Genomic DNA, 12,153 nt, shown 5'->3' with positions numbered 1-12,153 from the left:
TCAAATCCCAACCAGTTGGAGACAGCATTTCCTTATAAAGGAAAAGCCTGCGAGGGATAGCTTGATATAGCTGTGCCTCCCTCACTAAGTAGAAACATCAAACATGGGTTTTCGGTCTTCTTATAATGAGCTGTCTTCAGCTGTCAAGTGGTGGCGGGTGGTTGTAACCGGCTTTCCATGCAATGAAAAACTGACTGCTGTTTCTGCCTTCAGAAAAAGCAGGCCATTTGAATAATGTAGAGCAACAGTAAATAGCATTCAGCCTGCAGCCAGAAACCACATTGTACTGTATCTCTGCAGAATTAGCTACTGTACTTTGATGCAATGGACTGACAGCGCACTGAGAAACCTAACCATGAAATATTTTCAGTCCAGTCCATTCGAAACAAAAATAATGTTCTGCCGCTGATGTATGAGTCAAACTGCAATACTGCGAGTAATTCAATAGCACACCAGAGCATACGGCACACAGCAACAGCAAAAACACACAGCCATTCCCTCTGTATCAATCAGCTGAATGACATGCTGCCTTGTGTGAGTGTCAACAGATCCTGTTTGGGGACTTGTTCGGCTTGAGAGCAAAACACAACAGGTGAGAGCAATTCAGCAGCTGTCAACACGGTCCAGGATATAATCAGTCTATGAACGGAGCCGCAACAGGCTACATTCATTTCTTTTTTTTCAACTTTACCAGCCAACTTCACACCGTTTGTGAAGTCTGTGGGCTGCTGTGTGATGCAGCATGCGCAGTCAGGAAGCTGAACACTGTGTTGTGGTTTGCACAAGTCATGATATTTGATTGAGTAATGTTGAGGCAGATACTGTAGAATTTAGAAATGTGTGTTTGTGTGTTTCCGTGGAAGAGGTTTCTGAGAACCAGTTATTGAGAAACCATCACAACGACTACATTGCGCCAGCCTGCTGTGCCACTACAATAAAAAACTGAAGAAAAGGCAAAACCAGGGCTGCGACCAGTGACTGTTGCATTATTGTATAATCTGTTGATTCAGTCCAGTCAGAAAACATTATGTTCTTCATTTTATGTGTCCACATTTAAAGGCAAACTCAAAGCTTTTCTATTCTCCCAGGCTTTTGGTTAATTACTGTGTGTGTGTGTGTGTGTGTGTGTGTGTGTGTGTGAGTGTGTGTGAGTGCTCATATGGTTACACTTGTTTCCTGCATTTTTGCTTTTCTTTTGGTGGAGCAGGGGTTTCTTTTGATTTTGTTGATGGTGATAATTCATGCTTTAACTGTTTTCTTATATATGTTGTTTATGTGCTATCTACAAGTATAATGAAATGTGTTATATAAATAAAATCCCCATTGCCATATTACTTCTTTTTGTCCAACAAACAGTCGAAAATCAAAACATTTCAATTCACATTCATATAAAATGACAATCCTGTGTGGAGGCTGTGGCTCAGGAGATACAGCAGGTCATCCACTAATCGGACAATAGGGCTGCAGCTAACGATTCTTTTCATTGTCGACTAATCTGTCGATTATTTCTTCGATTAGTCGACTAATCATTTTATCGAAAAATGTGTTAAAATGTTGAAAAATGTCGGTCTGTCTCTACCAAACCCCAAAATTACGTCATCTAATGTCTTGTTTCGTAGTCACGCCAAAGGGTTTTAATTCACTGTCATGCGAGAGTGTGTAAAGCTGCCAATATCTGAATGTAAGAAGCTGCATTAAGAGTATTTTGGGTACTTTTATAGGACTTTTCTATGAAAAATGACTCAAACTGATTAGTCAACTACTAAAATAGTCACCGATTATTTTAATAGTCGATTAGTCGACTAATTGTTGCAGCCCTATCAGACAATCAGTGGCTTGATCCCTGACTTCTCCAGTGTGCATGTCAAAGTATCATTGGGTAAGAAACTGAACCCCAAATTGCTGTGAGTGGATGTTTAACTGATGAACAGGTGGTACAGTGTACAGCAGTCTTAGCCACCAGTGTATGAATGTACAAGTGAATGTGAGTGGTCGGAAAACTAGAAAGGAGCGACACAAATGCAAGTCCTTTTACCATTTATCAATAAAATAGTTCACAATAAAGTAGAGATTGTTGATAAATTGTTAAAGCCACAGGTTTTTTTAATCTAAAGTGACAATAATCGTCCAGTTGCGACTTGTCAAATGTTAATATTTGCTTCTTTTCTGAGTCCATTATTATAGTAAATTGAATATTTTGGGTTTTGGACTGTTGGTTGGGCAAAACAAGAAATTTAAAGGCGTCAACTTGGACTTTAACTACTGCATGACTTTGGCATTTTTACTTTTGTTTTTTTTAATTTTTAAACCATGAATTTAGAAAATAACCTTTAGTTATAGTTAGGGCTGGGTATTAGTGTTCAATACACTCGACCTACCTACCTATCAACTGAAATAACCCAGAACCAAGAGGTATGAGGATCTGATTTGATAGAAGGGCAGATAGATAAAAAGACATGGAGTGGGAGAAAGAAAGGGATCGACATGCAGCTAAGGGTTGTGGGTCAAACTCAAGCCACTGCTAAGAGTGTTAGCCTCGACCCAGTGAGCTACATGCACCCCGTCGAGTAATATCAAAATACTCCATTCAAACTTCGTCTGCATTCGATCCTTTTTGTACTCCGATCTAAAAAATTATGACTATGTGTATGGTTTAATCACTGCAAGCGTTCTTCAATTTAAAGTGACGTGATTGTCCCTCTACTGCAGCAGCTACAGCCCATACAGTCTGTGCTGTGGTGAAGTCGAGTGCAGTGTATCCGACCAAGCTGGCTGCTCAGCGTGCCGAGATGCCACCAAAACTTTCAAGTATGGATAAGTATGGCCACACTACACACCTGTGGTGTCTGGTGGCATTTTTGGCCACTGAACGCTTCCAGTCACATGCTGGGTATTGAATCAAGTTCCCTCGTGGTGTCGGTATCACTTCGATGGTGATATTGGTACTGGTATTGTTAATTTTTTACAATACCCAGCTGGAGTTCAAGCCCTACATTGTCACTTTATAAATGATATACATCATTTTGTTCTGCAGTCTCTTTTTTCTCTCAATACTGTGAACGTCTGCATATGCCCTTGAAAATATCTTTGCACATCCCTGCCTGGCTCTTTCATTTTAAGCAGTGACATAGTGTACATTTATAAAGTACTATTTTTTAAATGTATATTTTTTATTTATTTTTCACTCTATGTCTCTTGTCTCTGCACCAAAGCAAATTCCTTGTATGCAAAACCCTGCATGCCAAAAAAACTGTTCTGTTAAATCAATTGATCGACTAATGTTTCCAGCACTAGACACAACACTCAATTAATCATTCCAGCAGCATTCATCAGCACTGCATCAGAATCTGAATCTGATTTATTACCAAGTGCGTTTCACTCACAAGGAATTTGCTTTGATGTTTGCCGCATACATTAAACTTACAATAAACATATCGAGAGGAAATAATGAGGCAAAGTACCACAACAGTCGAGAATATAAATATAGAATATGAACATTACAATATACATATGGAAAAGAGACTTCAAAAAATACTATAATATAACAAATTTGTACAATACAGCTGTTTCAGGGTGTGAAAGCTGCTCAGTTTGTGCAGGATGTGCAAAAATGATAATCAGAGGATGTGCAAGGGTTCACAGCGTAGTGAATAACAGGTCGTGGGTCTTCTACTTGGATTTTCAAGTTTCAAAGCTTTAGAAACCTGCTCCACTGTAAAGCTGTAAAGGCAGCCCATCCACACTGTCCTGTCATTCCCAGTTAGGCAGCTGATAGTTAAGCAAAGCGGCAGACACAGCCAGCAGGCCACTTGATAATATAGGTCAGAGGACTGGGAGCCTGCAGCCAAGAGGTGACACTGCACATCAGCAACATACCAAACAGCCTGGTGTCATTCCTGTGACATGTCCTACACGGATGCATTAAGAGCGTTTATACACTCTGAATTCTCCACTCAGCGTCTTAATGTGTTACCAGAATTTTACCTCAGGTATGTCAATAAATGCGCACACTCCCTAACTGCCTGTTTTATGATTGAGTTAAAATGCAAGGTGACACATTAACAGCTCAATGTTACATTCTGTCTCCGCTCTTCTATCAATAATTCATGTTATTACTGCAGCAGCATGATATCTCCAAAAACATTACTGAGTGAATTTATTGCTATGACTGCACATAATGGACTGAAAGTGGGGGGAAAAAACAGACTTCTGCTGTGAAACTGTAGATAACTCTGTTCCAGCAACCCATGACTCCGGCAATCTCATTGAAATTAAACTCGCTAAAATCCATATCATTCAATTTATATGGATGCGGCGGTGTAAGGGTGGCAAAACAGCACATGAGGGACATTCCCAATTCTATATTCGGTGATCCAATTAGAAAACAATGCATCCTGAAATATTCCATATCGCTCTGAACAATCCCCTGCGAGAAATCCACGCCACTGTGCTCGAGCAGAGAGGGAGACATTCCTGACTGTCAGCGTTCTGCGGCGGAGCGTCTCATCGCTCGGACAGGACTTTCAGCTCGGGAGTCAAGGGGTGCACGCTCCTAGTGGGTGGGTGTCTTTCTATACTGTGGGTACACTACACTGACACACACACACACACAGCTCTCCTGTCATGCTGGGAAGGTTTCAGCCTGCTGCCTCAGAGAGGTCAGCGCTGGAATTCCTAAGGCCAAAGGAGATTAGTAATTGAGTAATGGACATGGTGACATGGACAATGAGGAGACAGAGAGGCAGAGGGAGAGAGCAGGAGAAGGAGAGGTAAAGAACGAGGGTATGAAACACAATATGAGTTCATTATCTATCTCCCCTCCCCATGACTGACCTTGGCTTCGGTGTCCCAAAACAAACTTATCTAGGAATTAAAAGGCAGCTCTGGAGAGTAAGCCAAGCACAGTTGAATCAGAATATGTTTTTGAGACTGCCTGAAGACTAGAAAGAGTTCAAGGTGCAACGTTTAAAAGGTGAGAATTATTGAACATAATGTTCTGCCACTTAATGCATGCAGTTTATTCATATGCATAAAAGTTGCCGTAATATCTGCAGGGGTGCTGAACTCATCTTTTATTCACTGATTCCATTAAGAGATTGCTCTCACATGAGCCGCGGTGATGTATGAACTTAGCATTCTTTCCTGGGTTATAATGACAGAGAAAAATAGCGAGATAACAGGAGTTTTCAAAGGCTTTCGGAAAGTGGGCGAGGCATCCATCATGTAAGGTGACACCACAAAAAAAGCTGCGTCAGCTCCCCTTGAATCACAGCAGCTTTGTACTCTTGTATTTTAACAAATGCACACACAAGACAAAAAAAAACAGATGATTCCACACACTCCATCTCAGAAACCACAGTTAAGAATGAGAGATATTGGCTTGAGTATTAAGCAGGACCTTCTCATCTGGGGCTGTATTCCCCCTCAAAGGTTATAATAACGATCCACTGTAGCCGGGGGCACTGGAGTCATGCATCAAGGCAAATGTTTGCCTGTTCAAGTGGTTAGTCAATGACAAAGTGGAAAAAACCGAGCTAAAGAGCACCAAAAGTCTCTTGTGTGTTGACAAACCGGGCCACTGCTGTAACATATCATTACTCAGGCTGCAGAGACACAAAACAGCTTGATGAGAAGAATCAGAAGATTGAGAAGGACGAGAATGACAACTGCTAAACCAACGGGAAATGTTAGTGGGTTCTCTTTTATAGCCTTTGAAGTCTGGGGTATTCAGTTTTAAAGGTTTTAAATTACACTATCCTAAAAAGCTGGTAATAATTTACATGCTATTTCAGCAATGGTGAGGAATTCACTGGAGGGCAGTGTTCTCAGTTAATGACTTGTTCTGCGGCAGGAGGCACACACACACACACACCAGCGTGCACGCCACACACACACACGCTCAAAGCCCCCCCCCCCCCCACCTCTAAATTCCTGCCATTGTTGTGTGAATGGGGAGATTTGGTATAATGCACAGACTGACCAAGACAAGGCAGCAGTGTGGATGCTCTAAAAAAGACCACTGTAAAAAACAAAACAAAAAAATGCACCATATCGCATTTACACTCGAGTCATTCAGCAGAACGACCTTATCCATCAAAATGCTGGTCGCATATCTAAGCCACTTACACTTAACTCAACTAGCATCCCAGATGCCTGAATTACCCATTCAGGGTTTTTCCCTTAGGAAAAATCAAAGAAGCAGCAAATGAATACAATCTAATTTCCCTACAAGCTGGCTTTCCAAGCACTGAAACACATGCATGGACTACTGCCATGTACTGAAGAAATGGCTCTGGACGCATGCCAAAGTGTTTTCCACAGCAATCAATACTGGCCTACTGCTGCAGTCCCCAGCCTGTCAGTGCATGTGTGTGTATGAATGTGTGTGTGTGTGCGCCAAAGCCTTGTCAGCTAGAGGGACAGAATAGAGGAGAAGAGAGGTCAGATGAAATCAGAGGTGATGATAATAGCACATTAATATAACATGATCCAGAAATATTCTCAGCGGTTGTGAATTCCCATTAAGAGCGCCTTGCTGTATTTGCACTAAAGTGGGATATATAGTATAAGATAAGCATAAGCAATTAACCGCCTGAAGCAGAGTATACAATAAGTGGGTGTTGGGTGTTGTGTGAGTGTGAGTGTGTGTGTGTGTGTGTGTGTGCAGTGGGCTGTTATCTACAACAGCTCTCTCCTGAAATGTGGGGTCCAAAAACAGAAAGTATTACAGGCGGACGAGTGGTACCAGCAGGAGAGGCAGGCCATTTGGAGTGAGAAGAAAATAATGTGTCACTCAATGAGTTTTAAAACACATGTGACTGTTTAGTCAGTGGCAGTTTGCAGGGAGACAAATAGAGCGGAGGCCCCAATAGAGGGTTTGTCATAATGGGTGAGCAACTCGACACAAAGCCTGTTTAAAGAGCAAGCAGAGCTCAACTGGTGGGGGTAAACACCGCTTGTCAGGCTGAGATACAATGAAAAATAGAGCTTCCTCCACATATGGACTTAATAATTAACCCAGAATAAATAGATTAATAAATATTCGCTGGATCTGTTCATCAGCTATTCGGCAAACACAGGGGTGCAGAGAGCAGGGGGTTTATTCAATGAATCATTATTTCTATTTCCAGCCTGGATTTAAAGCTGGCTGCGTTTAAAAAGGAATTGACCTCCAACCCTGTGACAGAAGAAAAACAAGCACAGTAGGTCATGGGTTGGTTCCTCCTGTCACTGCACAGCACAGCAAAAACACTGCAAACACAGCGCAGGAGAGGCTGAGAGCAAACAAATACCTGAGAAATAACCAGGAAATTACATCATACCTCGGGCGCTGAGAACACAAGTGAATCAGTAATCCAATTCCAGCGAGCTAGTTCAATATAAGGCTGTTCTGATGTCTTGAAAAAGTTGTGCCTTTTGGTATTTGGAGGATATTGTGCTGCAGGCTTGAGATAATATCTGCCTACAAGATACTGTATGAGTCGTGATCTCACAGAGAAGAGGAGGACCGAAGCATCGGTTGCTTCTGTGTCAAATGTCTTCTGTTTTATGTTGTGTGAAGATATTCCAGAGTTAATCCAAGAATAAATGTCATGAGGCTCAGTGACACCGAGCTGTGGCTTTACCTCATGATGTGCTCTTTTAGTGCTTAAAACCTTGTGAAAATAGCACACTTCCTGAAAGCTGCAGTGTTATCAGGTTCATATCTGCGTGAGTCACTGGGCTAATTTGAACTCCTGATTTTCAGCCAGTCAATTACAGATTCACAGAGTAACTCTGCAGTCATTAATCTGTCTTTATACGCAACCAGAGTCCCAAAGAAAAATGACTAACGTGAGGTTTATAAACTCCACTTCCCACTGTGGCTAAAAATGAACTCCCCTCTCTGGTGTTTACGTTCCTTAAAAAACAAATAATCTTTCCACACACGCATCACTCAGGCGCAGAATTTTTTAACAGCCAATGAGTTTTAATATCACGGCTTTTTGTGAGGCTGGTTCCTGTTTGTTTTCTGGATTATGGGCTGCATCTGTAAGCGCTCCTAGCTGACTCACGCAGTGCAGATTAGTGTTATGGGGCAAAGTCAGCGAGAATCACAACGCGCTCAGTGAAGGTCATAAACTGACTTGAAGTTGTCAGGGCAATTTCCACTGTGTAATATACAGTAAGTAGTCCGATTTGCTGAGAGCAGGAGCTCTGACAAGCCCTTTAATTGAGGGCGGCCTGCAGGCACCTACATTGCACTTAAACATATCATCCTCAAATTATATTATTTGGTAGTCTGGTTTGTTCTATAATCAGACTGCAACTTCAAAGCAAGTTCATGAGTGTGTGTGTGTGTGTGTGTGTGTGTGTGCTATGCAGGACTGTGTGCTGTGATGCAAGTTGCTGCATAATTCATGCAGGGAAATAGCTTTTATTCCTCTTGTACTCTGTTATCAAAAACACAAACTGCAGCAGATGCTTGGATCCTTCCCGTTGATTCTTTCTGATTTGCATTGGCGTCGCAGCCCTTGTGGTAGTTAATATAATATTTTCCAGATATACCCAATGGAGTGGAATGTAAGCACTTTGCAATGCAAATAAGTCTTTTGGTAAGGGGGCGGAGCTGACATGTCGTTGCGCAAGTGTGGCCTCAGAATCGGCGATGCATGCACTCAAAATAATTACTAAATAATTGCAGCGTGTTAAAGGCTAAAGCGAGAGGGCTTCAGGAGATGATACCCGTTCATAGAAGAATTCTGCCACAAAGATGATAGCTTGTCTGAGCGGCAGCCCATAAATAGCCACCTTTCTCATGAAAGGGAAATGTGATAGCCACTCTATTACTCAAGAGGAAAGAATGTAAGTAAACCATCAGCGGAAGAGTCGAACACAAACACGGCTTTGTCCTTCACTATAAACAATATAACAGCAGCGGAGAATCATTTCCATCCAGCCGCAAGTGATCAAAAGCAGAGAGCAGTAATTAAAGTGCTGTTGTCAATTATTGAGGAATATCAGAGCGAAAACAACACATCATTTGTCTCTCAGCCGCTGAGAAAAACTCCCAATATCAGAGTAATGCCATTCAGCGCAGCGATGTAAACGGATCACAAGCGCCACATATGGCCACAGTCAATCATAACTATTGCTTTTCTGTGCCAGCAACAGCGTAATGTAACACAGAGGCGTTTTAAGTGCTCGCCCCGGAACGTGAGCTGACAATATCGCATTGTGTAGGATGGAAATGTCCACATGGAAAATTATGCAAAGCGCGGAGAAGAGTAGTTAAAACGTGTCAGCGCTGGCCGAGCTCTGCCACGCTTTATGACTCGCTCTGGCTCTTTCAACATCAGGAGGCATTACAAAATATTTAATAACTATCGTACCCAGCGATCTGAGCCAGGTTGACCCCATGCATTCATTGCCGTTTCGCAATTTCCGCCCATATGTCAGTATTTGACACGCTTTACCAAGAAATGAAATGACAGAGCCTCGGCGCAGGATTCTTGCGGATTTTCCCCTTTCTAACACAATTAACCCCACAGAGCGCAGCGGCAGCCTTATTGAGCGCAGCTGGACAAGTGCACATTCAGCAGTTGACACCACAATAGACAAATAGGTTAAAGTAAAACTGGGGAACAAATACCGCTGTAGGTCAATCCTTTAACAGCTCGGGTACATCAGTGTCAGTATTGATGCATGCGTTTATGAACGTCTGCCTCAGGAGACTAAACATCCCCTGCCAACTCTTAATGCAGTAAAGATGCTGGTTAATAAAAAATGCTCGCGAACAAGGGAGAGAACAAACACGATTAAAAAAAACAGCAGTTACGCGTAATTATTCACCAGGCGATTAATATTCCTACCTCTCCATGGGCGACTGTCCGTCCCTGGGGAGTATCCTCGGGTAGAAAATAAAGTTTGGAGCTTGATAAAAGTTGCTTGCTTGTTCTTTCTTCCCAGAGCAGCTGAAGCTCCGCTATGCAAATAGGATCCTCCGGTTTACATCTGACGAAGAAAAAGTCTCCGAGAGACAGAATCCTCGGTTTGCCGTCCCGGTGAAATTTAAAGGCTTTATAGAATATATATGGTCCATGTAAACCGCAAGACGAGCCCACCCACTGTAGAGGAAAAACACAAATAGAGGAATTAATGAATGGCTTATTTGGTAAACAAATCGCAGCAAAGTGGACACAAACATTTCAAACATCCCCTGCGTAATTACGCACGGTTGGCAAAACACCACATTAGGATAGCTCAGTTTTCTGCACACAATTAGTATCATGTAACTATTTTTAGATGTTCAACATATGACACAGATGTGGTCATGCTAAATGCAATGTGTCAAACTTTTGTGGATCAGGCACGTGAGGACAGTTTAGAGTCGGTGGCGATTAGCGCAATGTGAACATAAAATAAATAGACGGTTGATAACAAACGTTACCTTCAGTGAGTTCGGCTCCATCTCGACGTTATGAATTGATTAAACTCAACACGCTCTCCAAACTTGCAGGCTTGAATGGATTGCCGAAGGTCCTGCAAGGTGCATAGTTCTGTAGAGTTTAAAACATCGTGTAATAGTCCATAAAGGGTCGTGGAAAAATATGTTTCGCGGTGAGTGCACTGGATTAAATGTTTTATAAATCTGCGTATATATTTACGTTAGTAAATCCATGATTGTGATTTTTGGCGAATTTATATTACGCGCAATCATGTGTTTAGACAAAATATTAACATGTAATCATTAATATATATAAAATATTCAACCATAAATAGATAGAAGTTATATTTAAAGATACAAAATACCATTTTCGTGGAATTATCTGCGCCTAATAGATGAATCTGCGCCAATATTCCGCGTTAATAGGCTTTTCTGAGACTGTGCGCCTTCCAGGACTTCTGTAAAAGACGTTCACTATGAAAGCACATTTCTCACAGTAATGACACTGAGGCGCTTGCTGTGGATGCCTTCAAGAAACAATGTTACATGAAAGTTAATAGGGCTATCAAATGATTCCTCAAAAGGCAATGTGGGACCCGCGAGGTGCCGGCTGCGCTTTGAGCGGAACTTGCTATGCGTTATGGCACAGGCGCGCAGGGCTGGCGTTAATGCTGAAAATAATAATGGCCTTTATATTTTTTTTGTTTCTGAGGCGAGCATGAAAAGACAAAATTGGCCGAGTTAGAAAGCGGGGCGTCACGAGACAGAATCCACGAGGCGGTCCATTATCCAGACATAAATCATGTTAAAACGCCGCGCTGACCTTGTGAAGACAGCGGGATATATTTGACACGGGTTAACACATTTGCACGATCAAAGCCTCTTATACAATTATGTTGATGAATGTTACCATAAACACCGAGACATTACAAAAGGTATTATAGAAAACCAATATCAAACTATGAATTATTAAATACAAATGTGATATTTACGCGAAGTTATACAAACTTCTCGGTTTCTATTTACATCTGTGGACTCATTGTCCTTTCAGTCTCCGCTGCTGAATGTGTCAGCTGCATTTTATCGGCTGTCTGGAATTATTAATGTGCATACAAGTACCGGCTCAGTCCACGGCGTTGTGCTGTTTCTCCACTGTCACCATCCACCCTTTGCCCTGCATTTATCCACCACTCAGATCACAGAGCATGCAACAGCGACATAGGCCTACTTCTGACACCAGCTATTTCAAGTGCACTATTACGCAATGCGCTTTTTTTTCCTGAAATGACGGGCAGAGTATACAGGCGCATTGATTCACATCCAGTAAAGTGTTTTTCTGTCTGCCAGACGGACATGTTTTCTTTTCTGCTTCTGCTGTGAATGGCTGGCTGAGTTACCTTGAAGACAAACAGAGCCACCAAGTCTTATAGATAATAACTTTTACCTATTATATCGAAGGGGTTCAATAAATCAATCAGTATAAATAATATTAATTATATCAATAAATAATATAATATGGAACATGATCATAATTTAAGTCCTCTAAATTGCACCAGCTGAGTTTCTCTTCACTGCCCTCTATTCAAAGCAGCAGCAGAACATGATGTATTAATACTAAAATAGCTGAGGCAATGTTCTGTGACACTCAGATATTTTAAGTACCAGTTTAGTGCATTAGTTCAAAGTAAAAAAAAAGTTGGATCACACAGAGGCTCATTGTCTTACAT

At 41.7% G+C, this 12,153-nt stretch overlaps 1 protein-coding gene across 1 annotated transcript in view; it reads right to left on the bottom strand.

Moving 5' to 3' along the window:
• arid5b (AT-rich interaction domain 5B) overlaps positions 1–10,581 on the bottom strand; it is a 104,552-nt gene extending 93,971 nt beyond the window's left edge. The window contains exons 1-2 of the mRNA XM_033613151.2: positions 10,430–10,581; positions 9,852–10,106 (exon numbers count right to left, since the gene is read on the bottom strand). Coding sequence (XP_033469042.1) covers positions 9,852–10,106; positions 10,430–10,450 — 276 coding nt within the window. The 5' untranslated portion in view covers positions 10,451–10,581. The remainder of the gene's footprint in view (positions 1–9,851; positions 10,107–10,429) is intronic.
• Between the last annotated feature and the right edge of the window lie 1,572 nt (positions 10,582–12,153).

This window comes from Epinephelus lanceolatus, chromosome 17, assembly GCF_041903045.1.
Source record: "Epinephelus lanceolatus isolate andai-2023 chromosome 17, ASM4190304v1, whole genome shotgun sequence".
Classification (NCBI taxonomy): Eukaryota; Metazoa; Chordata; class Actinopteri; order Perciformes; family Serranidae; genus Epinephelus; species Epinephelus lanceolatus.
The sequence above is the reverse complement of the archived record's forward strand: the minus strand, read 5'-3'. Positions and strand labels throughout refer to the sequence as shown.